Genomic DNA, 15,662 nt, shown 5'->3' on the forward strand with positions numbered 1-15,662 from the left:
CGGGGGCCACCAGACAGCATGGCCACGGCGCTGCACAGTGGCAGCCACCAGGGATCCTGCACTGTCCCCAAAACCCTCGCAGTGTGCACCACTACATACATCACCCTCCGCTCCACGCAAGTGAATGCTCTTGGCAAAGGGTTTATTGAGGCAGCATGAAACACAATCGTGACTTACAAAAAACCCTCACAAAAATATGAAAGAACAGTTGAAAGTTTCAGCTGCTGATGAAAAAGCGAATTCAAAGGATGAACTTGTGAGCAAACAAACAGATTTGGAATTAAAGCATACAGGCAGTAGCATCCCAAGTGTAGAAAACCAAGGGAAATGACTCCCAGCCAGCACTGAGAGGGTCCAGGGAGGGAGGGCTCAAAGGTCGGTGGTGGCAGGTGGCTCTGTGTTGGGACAGGGGAAAGGACACCTTGAAGAACATTCTCCCATCATCCAGGGAAACAAGGCTCTGCTCCAGTCCCTCAATGAACTGGGGGGGAGGTGAAAGCTCTTAGACAGAGCTGGGGTCTTTTAGGTAACACAGAAAATCCCGGACTCGAGACAATAATCTCTCCTAAAAAATTAACCCATCCAGAGCCCACCACACATCAATCACTTTAATGCTTTCCTTGATGAAGGGCAGACAACTCTGTCACCACAGCTTGTTTTGCAAGAGCCGGGAGGATGGAGCCAGGGGAACTGCCAGCCTTTTACTGCAGCTTCCCAAGACAGCCCTGGTTTTGTTTGTGTTCCTGAGAGCACCTCTCCTGCTCTGAGCCAGTATGTGTAACTCGGAGCCACTCTCTGCAACGCTAGCTTCTAACATCACACTGCAGGGTTACACTGGGCTCTGCAAGCAGGTTTTCCTCAGTCTCTGCTTGTGAGACATATGCTATGAAAACTTAATGTGAGTTATTGGCCAGGGAAAAGAAACCCCTTGTCCTGTGCAACTCTGCAGCTGTAATAAGCTTTGCACGTGCCAAAACACATATCATCATTTTGACATATTCTACAAACACAGCAGCACATTATAGACAGTTTATTCTAGTGAAGTCTGTTTTTCAGCTTCTATTTTATGTTCAAGCAGCAGAGACGATCAAAGGTGACAGCAGAGTCACACAACAACTACCCCCCTCAGCTGCACTGGGATTTCACTATATACTGACTGTCCTGACACTGAAGGGACAGCCCTGCACTCCTGCTGTGCATCACAGCACAGTGAGAGGTGGCTTATAAAGACTTCACAGGATCTTTTTCACCCTTAAGAACATCTGCATCGCTGCTGCGTACAGGAAATCTTTCCAGTGGATTAGACTTACCAGATTCCAAATCACTACTACCCTGCTGAGAATCAATTTCAAAGTCCTAAGGAGTTCTCCTTCCTGCAGTAAAAAGCTCATTAAAAGAGCCAACATAGCCAATTTTTGGTTAACAGCAGCACAGAGATTCCCTATTCAGTATCTTTAATTCTGGAAAAGGGAACGGGTCTGGGTCCAAAATAAGCCTCTCAAGTCCTCCCATTCCACATTAGGAGTGGGCTTCATACTGGTCTCAGACGTGGTTCCTCCTCTTCCTCATGGTTTGGTGGCTGCTGGGGCATTTCTTCGTCTCTTGTATCTTGCTTGTCTCTCTCTGCTTGAAGCCAGCTCTGAGGAGCTATCATTTTCTTTGGCCCGTAGGGTGGAGGCCCAATTAAAGCTTCAATGTCATCATAATTTATCACTTCTTTCTCCAGGAGGGCATTAGACAGCTAGAAAGAGTAAACAAGACATAATGAGGCACAGGGGTTTGAAAACAGTCTCTCTGAACTGATCTGAACTCTCCCTGCCAGCTCAACACAGACCTCAACATCTGCACCCTGACTATCATGGCACAGACGGGGGGACCCCAGAGCCTGCAGAAACCACCTTAGCTCTCCACCTTTCATGAGAGTGCATTTATCCAGGAATACAGAGCATGACTGGAAGCAATAAAACAAGCTCTAAGGAATGATTTGTCAAGTCAGAACTCCAAGAATAACTGGAGACATGCCCATCCTGCCACTGTCACTGCACCTGTGGCCCTGCCTAGGATGCCAAAGTAGCAGCACATGAGACCACGGTCAGACCCGCTCCCAGTGACAACAAAGAGCTGTCTGTTCCTGCAGGCGTGGGCTGGAGGTCAGCAGAAGTTCCTCTCCAGAAAAGCTGAATGCTCTGGCCCCTCTGCCAGCAGAAGGGCCGCACTTGAGCAGCAGGTGGCTGCCAAACATGGAACTGCTCAACTCCGCTGACAAGATGCGACACACTGGCCTAGCAACCGAAACATTTACTCTGTAGATACTTTGGCTTAACTTGAAAGTTCTTCTGTGATGAGCCTCTCGCAAACATCTGACTGCTGTTAAATGAAAGCAACAGAACAGAGGAGGCCTGCAGAGAAGAGACCCCCTAACAGGGCTTGCCTTCAGAGTGCTCCCTGGGCACTGTCCTGGGGACAGGGCTGAGATATGGCCAACAGCAGGGTGCCTAAGCAAGCCAGCTCTGGCTACCTTACTACGCACAGAAGGTCTGCAGTTGTGTAGCTGAAGGGGATTTTGCTGTTGTTGCCATCATTCTTGTTTGTTTAAAAAGATGATTTAAATAAAATGATCGTTTTATTTGCAAAACATGCAACACCGAGCTGACTGCTGGTTATTTTGGATGCTATGGGCCAGACTTCTGAAGGAAAGATGAAGTAGATACACAGGGTACAGCAAACCAAGTGTGGCTCAGCCCAGAGCAACGGGTACAGAGAACATGCTGAGCTGGTGGGGACATGCCAGGGTGACTGGCGCGGGGACTGTCAGGACACAGAGGGGAGAAGGCAAAGCTCTACCTCTGCAACAAGGATTCCTTGTTGTATCAGGTATCGAGGAGCTGGCAGGTGAAACCTGCCTGGAGTGTCCAGAAAGCATGAACCAGTGCCAATCAGCCAAGGTGGCAAGTCCTATATTCTTTCATCAAAGCCAGAAACCGCCTACCTGATTCCTGTGCACCTACAGGACCCAGAAGGATGAGCTGTTCCTGCATTTATGGGCTTCACAAGAACAGTCAGTCTGCTCTCCAGGAAATTACACTGCCAAGAGGCTAGCAGAGAAGTGCAGGTGAGGGACACATTCCAGCATTGATCATTTCCACAGAGCACTCCTACTCCTCTACCCTGCAAATACCAGCTGGTGTCTAAAGGCAGACTACTCACTGTGGGGAGCTCACTGTTGGAAGAGCACGCATTCCTCCCTGCGCCTGTTCCTGATCTGGGGCGTCTGCAGTACTTACTTGTTCACACCATGAGCCCCAGCATTCCCTCTCCAAGCCTTTGTAGGACCACAGAGACACTGTGACAGCTGAGCTTGAGAGCACAGAAAGCAGCAAGGCAAAAAACACACCAGGTGAAAAACCCAAAACCACCCTTACTCTCCATTCCCTTCAACTTACGATTTGTAGCTTGTCCCTGTTCTCCAGTAAGAGCTTTTCTGTGCGCCTGTAAGCCTGAGCCACCAGGACTTTTGCTTCCTAAAAGACAGTAACAAGGAGAGAGAGACCTGGAGTGCAATAAACGCAGCATGTGGATAATCGAGGGATAGAATCTGCAGACTGAGACAGGCAGAAAGTGGTTCCCCTCAACAGAAAATACAGATAAACCATATGAAAAACAGCAGAGGAGTACTCATGGTAAGGAACAGTCAACTCCTGCACTAGCACAACTCTCCAGCAGAGTCCCAGCTGGTGGGAAACGCAGTGTAATTAAGGAGGCTGTCTGGTAGCAAAAGATGCAGCTCAGCACAAATCCCAGGGAAACAAACTCACTTGAAATTCACTCCCCAATGGCTAACACAAAAACATGAACTGTTTGGGTGCAAGTTATTTGCTTTTCCCCCCCCAGGCTGCAGAAAGTGAAGAATAAGACCAGGAATGTGTAACCAACAGCAGCCTTACATGGTCCATCATCTGCTGAAGTCCCTGGCTGAAAGGGCGCCGACCAATTCCAGGTGCACTATCCAGGTCTGGGAAGGAGACCTGCCCAATGCTGGGCACCATTCCGTACTGCTTCACCATAGAGTATGCTATCTTGGTCACTTTCTTCAGGTCATCCTGTGCTCCTGGGCAAGAGAGACAGACACAGTGCTTGCCAGCGATGAGCTGAGTGCAAGAGAAGCACATCCTCAATGCATCCTGCTAATCAAGAGACCAGAGGACCCACAGGAGCCCATGGAGGTGAACACTCCACCTGCTGATGGACCTTTCCAACATGTACTGCAGGACTCATGCATGACTGAGTGAATCTACTGGTAACTGGCTTATGTGGAGTGCTTACCTGTCACTGCCATCCCATTTGGATACAACTAGCTGGAAACACGGCACAGAAAACTCTAGGCCCTGCCACGAGCCAAGAGTCTCACTGGGTAATTGCATCTGTGGCCTTAGGCTTTGGGACAAGTGTAAGACAACACAGTGACAACCAACAGTGAGAGACCTCCATGCTCACAAATGCAAGCCCAAGATCAAATCATGCAATCTGACATTTCTTCTTCTCAGTGTGGGAAGCCTTCATCTCTTGCTCAGCTCACCCTCGGACAGAACAAGCACAAGATCAGGATGTCTTAGTACAATCTCCAGGATCTATGCCATGTCTGTCTCCTCACCTGTAGTGACTTTGTTAAAGGTGATGGCCTCAGACACTCTCCCTCCCAGTGCCATACACATTCTCTCCATCAGCTGTTCCTTGGTGAAGAGGTACTGCTCTCTTGGAAGGATCTGAGCAAATCCAAGAGCGGCATTTGTCCGAGGGGCTATCGAAACCTGCAACACAGAGCAACTCGGTTCACAGACCAAAAAAGCTCCCACTACAGCAGCAGAAAAAGAACAGGAAAAGGTCTGCAATCCCAGTGAAATCTGTGGAAAACTATGAGGCAGGCAGGCTGGCCTACAGAGATACAGCCAAGGACTACAGTGTGTTACCATTCCTGTACTGAAGGCTCTGCCTCACAGCTACAGACATAAGCTTTCTGCCACTTTCTGCTCAAGAAATTGAAAGGAAATTGTCCTTAATAGCAAGCCAGTGAAATCCTGAGATTTAGGAGTTGCTTTGGAGAGTATAAGCCAAAGAGTTCACTTGACTGTGTTCCAGAATCACTGAGACTACCTGGAGAAATATAGGATGTCTTCAGAAAAGTAAGAGCCATTTCCCACATGCATTAAAAGAGAGTGATTAACAACAGTTCAGCTCATACAATAGGTCATTCAGAATGAATTTGCTGCTGGTGGGGAGCCAAGGAGCTGTCTCCCTTGTCATTTCCACTCCCCATGTCCTCTCAGTGTCAAGGCTTTTTGAGTAGATGTGCATGGGAAAGAATACACCCTGGGGTGCCAAAGAGAGGCCTTTCCCTGCAGAGAAGGTCTTTTTCAACCTAAATGACTCTATATTAACCCTTTATTTTGCTGCAGTATTCACAGCTCCAAGCTCACAGAGGCCAGCAGAATTCAACACAAGTACTAGAAAGCAACCAGCAAATCTCAGACAGGAGAAGCCCAAAGGACTCTCTTCACACCCAGTGACAGGCTTCTTTATGGAAGAGCTGGTGCTGTAGTTACCTTCATCACAGCCTCAGTGTGCTCCAGCAGCCAGCCAACCAGTGCATGGCCTGATTCATGGAACGCCACAACCTTCCTCTCTTCCGGTGACAGGATTTGACTTCTTTTGGCAGTGCCTATAGGAACACAGACAAGGATTCCATGAGATTGCCAGCAATAGGTGCAACCAGCAGGGCATAATCTTGTACTCAAGCTAACACAGTCTGGGGATAACAGCCAGCAAAAATCATACTGCACTCTTGTCTGAGGAGAGGCAATAAAAAGCCCTTCAATTACATGCTGTGGAAGAGGTGCTCTCTTCCCCTGTAGCAGAAAGTAATCCATGCCTGGATTGCTTGAAAACACTGTCAGAAACTTTCCCCCTCCTTTCCTCCTTACAACAGACTTAATCATTTGACAAATAATTTAACATTTGATTAGATCACAGCTCTAGAACACAAAGCTCTGTTCTGTTCCCAGCTCTGCCAAAACCATGTCACAGTGTATCTCTGCCCAGGGACAGATCTGCAACAAGTCACCCTACCATTTGGAAAAACAAAACAAGAAACAAACCAGCAAAACCCAAAACAGAAACTAGCTAGAGTATCATACTGATTTTGCCGTATGGTCTTTCTGTCCCTTAGGCAGAACATGAAAGAAACAAGATGTTGCATTATATATGAAGTCCCAGTTGAGATTCTTGTGCATGAGGAGTGTTCAAACCAGCAAAAGACCAGGAATATACACAAAAATCTTTCTCCAGACCCTGGAAACGTCTCTGATCACACATGGCATGCTCTGCGTGAGCTTATTCCCAGGCTCCTGAGGACTAGCAAATTAAGCCGTAACTCTCACTTAATACTTCCTCCAAAAAGGTGATTTTCAAAAGCATTTATTTTCCAACCCAGTAGTCTGCAATGCAGAGTGAGACCAGTAAGGATTAAAAAATAAGTTTTGAATGGAAGTAAAACTTCTAGCACATAGAAAATATGTTAACTACAGAACACGCTGCATATCAAGCATTTATTACATCTCCGTATGTTGAATGCAAAAAGGTACCAGTACTTTAAAGCAAATGCCTGCACACAGTGCCAGGAGCAGCAGGTGGTAGAGCAGGCAGAGTCAAGAGCAGCATTACACCAAGCTTGCTTCATGTCTTGAAAAACAACATTCTATTAACATTAATTTTTAAACAAAGTTAAGGGCTTTATTAAACAAGGAAACAGCAAAGTTAGTGTGGCAGATCTTGTAAAATTACTGCTCAGGGACCCTGGAAACCACTGTGCCCCCCAAGGCATGATGGTGATGGAATAGCAGATTAAATGCAACAGCCTTGATTTTTATCAGTCAGTCCCTTACCCTGCCTTCAGCAGTGTGCGTGCATATGCCTGTATGTCATCTTCTGTAGAAAGATGTATATATATACACTGCACGTATATAGACACACATACACATATATATATACACGCACATACAGACACTTCAATTCTGGAATCATTCCTCTTTCAGCCCACCAAGGAGGGAGGGACTGTACTCTTCTCAACAGCACACCCAGTGTGTTTACAAGATTATTTCTTTTCCTACATGAAGTTCATCTCCGGGCAGGAAAGTTCTTTAAAGGCCTGTACTTACTGCATTTAGGAGACAAACAACTTAGGAAACAGCTCTGGTGCATCTCTGCTGCCCTTACACAGAGGACACAAACACCACCAAGAAACCAGGCTCCTCTACATATTCTAAAGAGAACCCCTGAAAGCCTCTGTGCTCTCAGCAGGTTTCCTCACTTACTCCCAGGAGACCTGACTTACTGACTGCTTTCTGTTCCCAAACTAAAAACACAATGGGGACTACCACAGAGAGAAGTTCTTACTCCTCCCTTACAGCAATACAAAGCTTCAAGGCTGACAGAGCCTCTGGACTTGCAAAGTTCTCTTTTGATTCCACACTGCTTATTAAAACCAGAAGCTTATAATGGAAAGCACAGTAATATCTTTGTTCTTTCAAGAAAAGCTTTTATAGCAACTGAAATGCCCGCTGGATTGTGAAACCCAGAAGCATTCCTATTACATGGCAAGGGTACATTCAATTTACAAGCCTGAAGGGTTGTTTGAGGTCTTTTAGACGTAGTGTACAGAAAATAGTCAGGTCCCACAAACATGAAAGAATCCCAGTTCGGCAACAAAAAGACTTTAAGGCCTCCTACGCACCACAGAGCCTTGGGGAAGCATGTCAGCTTGTCAGCAGTGAAACTGCTGAAGCCCTTGCCCTGCAATGCCCCACCACATTAATCCCCTGTGGCCTTACTTGCTTTTTGCCCCACCTTCTAAGTCTGGGGAACTAAGGCAAGAAAGAAAACCCAAGTGAACCCCTACAAGTTCGGTGCTTTCTCTTTTGCAGATGAAAAATAAAGCACCTCTTTCTCCAGCTGATGAGGACTACAGTCATCTCGCTGTCAACTCCTGGGAGCTGCTTGGTACAGTCTGTGCTTTGTTTAAGTGTGACCACAGTTACCAAACCCAAATCCCTTGGAGTGCTTTGAAGAGGCAGATGAAACTGTCAGGAATTTTCTCAAAAATCTTCTCTCAAGTGAGTAATTGTTTAGGCATTTTCTGATAAAGCAAACACTCAGGACTGAATTCCAGGATCAGGAAATAACTGACCCAGTACAAACATCCTGTTCCACATGCTCTAAGCAAAGCACAGTATGCCAGTCTGTTTGCCCAGGCTCGCCCCCTGGTAATGACATTGCAGCCTGGAAGCACTTAAGTGTCTGATTATGAAAACCACAGCTTGGCTACAGGGCAGTTCACACTGAAACCCACCAGATTCAAATCCCGCAGGTGAAGTCAAGAGTTCTGGGAATTATTTTTCCCTTCCCTATAATATACTGCTACAGGGTAATATCCAGAGGTTCCTCTGCTGGCAATAGCACACGCAACAGGGAAAGGCCAACAGGATGTTCTCAGAGGGAGAACAGTACTCTACTGTCTTTCAGTTTATTCTGCCAATTCACCAAAGCCTGGGCTTTGAGACCAAACAGAAAAATCTCTGATTTCTTGCTGTTGAGGATGCATAGCCTATTTGCTATTCATGTTTATGTAGCAGGTGTCCAGAGCAGCAAGAAAAACCCTGAGATACTTCCACTCCTTTTCTTATAAAAAGAAACCAAACCCCAACTCTTTTAAAACTAAAAAAGCCATACAGATTTTAATTCTCCTCTTTACTGTTTTACTACTGGCCATCTCCTCTGAGCTACAGGTTCAGGCTGCCTACAAATTCAGGAAGATAAATCCATATGGGGTCTTGTTTGGAGAACTATCTTGTGACTGTAAAAACCTAAAACCTTTAGGTCAGCACTACAGGACAGAGCACAGTTAGGACCCACGTATCTTCCTTGACTGTAATCTACTCACTTCAGCCTCCTCTCAAGAAGCGTGGCACAGACCAGTAAGACTGGAGGGAAATGAAATGCCTGCATCACTTACCTGCAATGACTCTTTCCACAGCGTACTCAAAGTTGAAAGTATCGATGGATTTGTGACCTTCTCTAGCAGCATGAAGAGCAGCTTCATTACATATATTCGCTATGTCAGCTCCTGTGGACAAGAGTTTACAGGCATTACATTGAATTTGTTACACAACAAAGATTGCAGAGGACAGAAGAGGCAAGAACAAATCTGGAGAAGGACCTAAGCAAGTCAACTAGCCTGCACTTTTTTTGTTCCCTGGGAACAGAGAGCAAACCTAGCCCATGGTGTTTATGTTGGATTTGAACAATGCAACTGCTTGGCAATGAAGACTGCGTTGCCACACAGAGGACAGAGTTCAGTTCAGATCAATTAGGAGGCTAAAGCCAAGGCTTGCTCTCAGCAACAGGGGAGTGGGCAGTCCGGGCTGGCACGGGCTGCTGTTCACACGGCGACCGTACAACCTCTGTGCAGAAGAGAAAGAACATCTGTTCTGAGTTTGTGTGTGTGGGTGATGGTGGCGGGGGGCTGCTGAAAGAAGTCACGAAGAGGCAGTGTGCTGGGGCCTGTTAGAGGGGAAACACAGAAAGGATATTCCAGGAACTCCACATCAACAGGAACTCTGGAGCCCCTTGCTCAGCGCTGTTTCAAATTCCCAGGGACCTACCCTGGAAACAGGCTCAGTGCAGGAGCCAGGCAGAGTTGTCCAATTTCTACTCTGACTGACAAAGTAATTCTATTAATTCCTCCTATCACCTTCCTGGTAACATATATCAGCTTCAAGAGTTTTCTCCCTTAAGTGCAACATCTCAGCCCCAAAAACAGCTTGGATAGGAGCATGAGCAATGGTTCCTCCCCTTAGGAACTAGGATCCCAGACATAATAACAGTGTATTTTCCTATTCCCACACCCTGCTAGTCCCAGAAGTTTCAGAAGATTGGATAGACACATTGCTCATTAGAGAGCTGGGTAGGTTCCCCCTATTTCCATAGAGACGGAGTAGGCTTTAAGAAAAAAAAAAAAACCCTTTAGACCCAAATAGTTAAAACTAAGCAACCAAGAAGCTGCAGCTTGAACTGCAGAAATCGTGCAGAAGCAGGCAGAGCAGCCCCACTGGGACACAGCATGTCTTACCACTGAAGCCTGGAGTCAGTTCCGCAAGGTGTTGTGAGTAGAAGCTGGCATCTTGGATCAGCTTGAGGCCCTTCAGGTGCTGCTCAAAGATCTCTCTTCTCTCCTGTAAAGAGCACAGAACACCTGAGCCCAAGCAAACCTTCACGACGTGGCAGCTTCAGTGCTGTCCCTCGGAGGGAGTAGGGGAGGAGCAGACCTCTGGCAGCTGGGACACGGTGACATTGCCACCAGAGGGCAGGGCTGCCCTTACAGTGTGGTGGTGATCCAGGAGCCTCGGTAAACACCCGGCTCAAATACAGAACAGATGTACAGAGGCTTACCGTGAGTCACTGCTTTCTCTTTCCGGGCCACTCTCCTCTCCTAACTTTCACTCTGATCTGTCTTAACTTTTCTCTTACCATGAAAGCGCTTGCAGGAAGTAGCTCTGACTGCCTCTACCTGTTCCCTCACACACTGCAAACTGCAAACCCCATCTACTAGCTCCTTCACTAGAGACCATTTCCCAGATGAAGGTGGGGGTGAGATGATGACTGGCAAGTAGTCAAGGATTGACTCATTCATCTGGTCCAGGAGATCCTGATTAAAACAATGGGCTCAGTTGCCAGGGTTTTTCCCCTTCCTCCTTCAGGACAGCTGCACAGTTCATGCTTCCGATGCCAGATTCTACCAGGCATTTAAGGTATTTTAACTGAAAACTCTTGAGGACGGCAGTAAAGCACAGATGGGAGAAGAAGAGCCTGTGCTGGCAGAGCAGACAGATCTTTACTGCAGCTGAGCCTATTCCCAAAACTCTATTACAAATGTCAACACAGCAGACATGGAAGACTCCTAGCAAATGGATTTAAAATGCATTCAGAAGGAGCAAGTCACTTAACAGGCTGCCTAAAGGAAAATGAGGAGCCTTACAAGGACAGCGAGGACGATAAACCTACAGAACAAATGGTGCTCAAGGCACATGACAATTTAAGCTTTCATTCTCATACAAGCCAACTTGCCAATTATGTAGCTCCTAATTTCCTGTAGAGAAGACACAAACATAGTTCTGCATCTGCATGGCAAAGCAAAACTCACGGAAGAATTCACCACCAAAGCTGGTACCAGAGCAGAGACACTGAAAAATAGCGATTGGTCACTTCAGGGAAAGAAGTACATGTGTTGAGAATGTCAAGTCCTTCATCTAGAGCATGTAAATAAAGGCAAACAGAAGCTTACCAGCTCTACCTTCTCCAAACTCAGCTTTTGATCCACCAATGGAGGGATCACCATTAAGGACTGGGAAACCTCAGTCATCAGCATTATGGTAAGGACAAGGCAGCAGGTAGAATGTACCTGGAGTGTTGGAAGATCAATGAAGATGTGCCTGTCCAGCCTCCCAGGTCTCATCAAAGCATTATCCAAGACATCAGCACGGTTGGTGGAAGCCAGCACTATGACATGATCTGTGGTCCCCATTCCTGTAGAAAAAACAACCAAAACCAAAGGTGGAGGTTTTCACCATGGCAGATGCTGCTGTGCAGGCATATGAAGGGATGGGGCAGGGCAGGATGCAGGGAATGCTTTATGAATCTTCATCATAAAAAGCCAGAGGGTGTTTACAGCATCCTCTGGGGCAGCTGAGGCTGACAAAATGTCCTCCTCTCCAGCAAGGAGCACAAGACAGGAAGGAACCTCCCAAGTCACACAGGCCAGTCTCTGGTCATCACATATACTCTGAAATTCCCTTTTCATTTATTCAATAAATCCTGGCTTAAAACTTTTCCCCACACTTCCTTTTGCCACATTTGAAAGTTGCTCCAACTAGAAACCAGAACAAAACATTTCTATTTTGGTAAGTTAGGAGATGCCTTCTCACCCCCAGGCTTATGTCAGTTCCTGCTCTTCTACCTCCAGGTTGTACAAACAATGATGAAACAGCCTTTCCCTCACAAATATTTCCGTGCAAAGCCCTTTCAGCTTTCAATTACTTTTAGCCTTCAGTCACAGACAGCCCACCAGGATCATCAGCTCACGTTAATGCAGAAAGAGGACGCAGCTTTGCCACGCAGCAAGGAGCATGTTACAGTATGATTTAATCTTTGCCTTCTCACTCATCTTTTATCACTTGAAAGGTACCTGGGCATACTGCAGACCACTGCAAAGACCAACCCTGCAGAACTTAAACCACAGACATGTAGCTAGACACAAAGTACAACCACATAGCTCTGCAGTGATGATTAGCATACGCTAACTCAAACCACAGTCAGAGCAGGTTTTGTTTCCAGGTCTTAAAGATGAAGGAAGCACCAGGATTTAGCAGCTGCGTTAGAGCAGCCTGGAGTACAGAGGCATCAAAGGCAGACAGGGCTTCCCAGGGAAGTCAGAGAACTTGCATCTGGAGCAGGGCAGGAAGGGGCAGGCAGTTGTGCTGCTTGCGTGGGGAGCCAGAGATTTATGACATTCCACCAGGTGCCCACAGGCCCCTGGGTATGAGTCACCTGCTTACAGCAGATTCAGCAGCCTTGGCACACAGCAGCCTTCCCAGGGAAAGGACGCCTTAGTCCCATGCGCTGCCTGGGCTGCCAAGTCACACGCTGCAGAGGCAGCTTTGTGCACGTAAACTGGGCGGGTTTCAGCTCTCTCCAGCTCCACCAGAAGCGCTGCCAAATGTGTCAGCGTACAAGAGCTCAGCAGAGAGATTAAGGTTACAGGTAAGTCAGAGGACTGGCTCTGTCAGCTTGTGCTACAGCAAACCTCAGTTCTTCCTCCCTGCAGGATGCTGTCTAAATAAGCTCCTGGAGAGGATAAAGCCAGCCATCCTTCAAGCATGTATTACACTGCGCTTCGGAGTGTGATAAATAAGCAGAGAGACTGGCAGGCACTGGGGGGATAGCAAGCTTCACTCACACAGCAGGATTAGATGGTACAGTACATTATCTGCTTTGCAGCTGGAAAGACTCTCTTAAAATAGGTCTGACTATTAGAATAAATGGGAAAAAAAAAACCCAAGACCAAAAAAACCCAGAACCACTGAGAGCATCCTCCTCCCATCAGCTTCTGTCCCACTTGCTCTCAAGCATGTATCCCAGTGGTGTGAAAACTGCTCCAAGAAATCTAGTACTGCAGCCTCCGATTCATATTACTGTTCCCAATGCAACATCACCTGGCACATCACAGGACTTGGCTTTCCCAGGCAAAGATGTAGACTGTTCCTTTGGCTAAAATCCACCACCTGGGTCACATCAACAAATGAAAAACAGCTCTGTACATTCAGCCTAAAGACAGCCTTTGCATCCACAGTGTTTACAAATGAAGCCACTTGAAGAAAGGAAGGAAAAAAAAGGGTCTACTTGAGCTGAGAAGCGTTCTGCTCCCCACTGACGCAGCACACTACTTTGATGGGCATCTCACCTTCATTATCACACTGTGTAATTCTCTAGCCATTTGTTCAAAAGCCTTCTGGACATCATCTGTGAACAGTATCATTAAAGGAGAGCCACCTTTGTGAGGGAAGCCTCGGAGTGAGAAGCTTGCATACAGCAAGAGGGGAGAGGTTTTGTCTGAGGACTTCAGATGAAGAGCTGCTACCAAAAAACCTCCTGCACTTTCATTTACAAAACACACATCAGCCCAGGACTGTCAAGCTTCTCCCAAATGCATTCAGAACAGAGGAGATATTTGGGTCACATTCCTCTTCCGCTTGTTTGCTGTTTGTGAGGGAAGATTCACTATTCAAAACAGGCACCTGTTTTGACAAAGACGGGAGTACATGCGTCACTCTGGTTTTTAGAAACAGCTTTTGTACATACAGGCTCCCTCCAGTCCCTCCCCTTCTCCCAGCAGATTCTTGGTGTTTCCAGAACATGATGAAAGCTGTCAGAGTGGAGGAAACCAAGGTCGCTTGTAGGAAGAGCACAATTACTCAAAAATCTGTGTACCAGAATTACTGAGTATCAAACTGCACATTCATTCCATGCAGCTGAGCAGAATGGCTTTTTTCTGGGTGTCCTCATCCTTCCTCCAAGCCTGCAGAGCAGGTTCCATAGAGCTCTGACCCTCCTTTTCTTCCTCTGCCTTACCTATGAGTAATCTCAGTGGTACACATAAATTCAACAATCACTGCTGATGACTCAGATCTACTTTTGTGCATAGCTTTTTTTTTTCAAATTACTAGCTCACTCGGTTCTATGGTGCTGCTCTGAAGAACTTCAACCATCAATTTCAGCGAAACACAGCCAAAACAGAGCTCTCAAAATTCCATTTCAAGGCTTCCTCTTTGCAAGCACATGCCACTCCTCCGCTTGCGCTTGGATAGCGCCCCTAAAAAACCTTATTCAATATTACCTTGAAAACTATTTTGCCAGGATGCACATAACACTTCACCCTTCGTTTAGGTAACACACTCTGTTAGATAACATCGCAGCAACACGTGCCAAGATCAGTGCTGGTGAGCACAAGCCAACATTAAGTCCATGTTTCCTGTACCAGCCTGACAGTCCTTGCCAGCTGTCTCCCATCTGACACTGTAAACTCCTTGGGCTGGTTTTTTAGTGTGTTTGACAAAGCACTTAGCAAAATGAAGGACTTAGTATCTGTATGAGACACGAATAAATAATGAGACAATATAAATTTTAAAATAAACTAGGCATCACAGAGCAAACAAGACACTATTAAAGTACATATCAAGGATAGTATTTGCCTTCTAAAGTCACTTTCCCATAGTGCTGTACCCCAGTTTCTGAATTGAGACTCGCCAAGAAAACATTCTAGAAACCATGCCCAATTTCTACAGACTGGAGGAAATCAGACACTTCATTTTTAGTACAGAGACGTGGATTGTACTGACTACAGATTCGTGAACAGACACATGGGCTTCCATTTAATTCAGTGTTAAGCTGTTGCCAGCTCACCCTACAACTGTCAGGAGAAAAGAAAATCCATCACGCCAAGATTGCTGTTCAGTGTGTTACTAACTAGCCTTTTCTGTTGAGAACATCTACTGTACAGATACAGCTGTAAACAGTTATATTCACTCCAAGCATATTTACGTGCTTGGCCAAGTTGCGTAAGTTCGTGCAAGTGCAAAGCTCTGGGGAAGTGCACACACGTATTTAAGGTGATTTCTGGTATCTATGCAGCATTGTGTGTTTCAAGCATGTTCCTCTGATAACCAGACTTCTGTCTGGTTGTTTAGGATCTCCTTAAAGCTCATTCCTCCTTCAAAAGCTTCACAGCACCTGTGCTGAATCAGAGAGAGGCCTGAAGGGTCCCTCTACAGCAGGATTGCTCTACCCTGTCTGTACCACGCCGTGCTCCTGCTTACAATTTCTCCTCCTTCTGCAGCAAGGGCAGAGATCCAGAATTACAGATCATCTTTTGTGCAGTATGGAGGAACACCTACCATTTCATGGAAGCATTTTACAAGTCCCATCTTCTCTCCTTGAAAAGATGGGGTTTGACTCCTGAGCACTCTCCAGAAGGCAGCCTTGCTGCTGAACTGCGGCAT

General features: G+C 46.5%; 1 protein-coding gene across 1 annotated transcript in view; it reads right to left on the minus strand.

The window, feature by feature from the left end:
• Nucleotides 1-1,390: 1,390 nt before the first annotated feature.
• The window catches only part of SPG7 (spastic paraplegia 7 (pure and complicated autosomal recessive)), a gene marked incomplete at its 5' end in the record, with an annotated part of 28,464 nt that continues 14,192 nt past the window's right edge, over nt 1,391-15,662 (minus strand). Inside the window, 8 exons of the mRNA XM_010024849.1 lie at nt 1,391-1,741; nt 3,444-3,521; nt 3,945-4,108; nt 4,652-4,808; nt 5,601-5,716; nt 9,065-9,175; nt 10,181-10,283; nt 11,510-11,634. Coding sequence (XP_010023151.1) covers nt 1,532-1,741; nt 3,444-3,521; nt 3,945-4,108; nt 4,652-4,808; nt 5,601-5,716; nt 9,065-9,175; nt 10,181-10,283; nt 11,510-11,634 — 1,064 coding nt within the window. The remainder of the gene's footprint in view (nt 1,742-3,443; nt 3,522-3,944; nt 4,109-4,651; nt 4,809-5,600; nt 5,717-9,064; nt 9,176-10,180; nt 10,284-11,509; nt 11,635-15,662) is intronic.

Source organism: Nestor notabilis, unplaced genomic scaffold, assembly GCF_000696875.1.
Source record: "Nestor notabilis isolate BGI_N333 unplaced genomic scaffold, ASM69687v1 scaffold29770, whole genome shotgun sequence".
In the NCBI taxonomy this organism is placed as follows: domain Eukaryota; kingdom Metazoa; phylum Chordata; class Aves; order Psittaciformes; family Psittacidae; genus Nestor; species Nestor notabilis.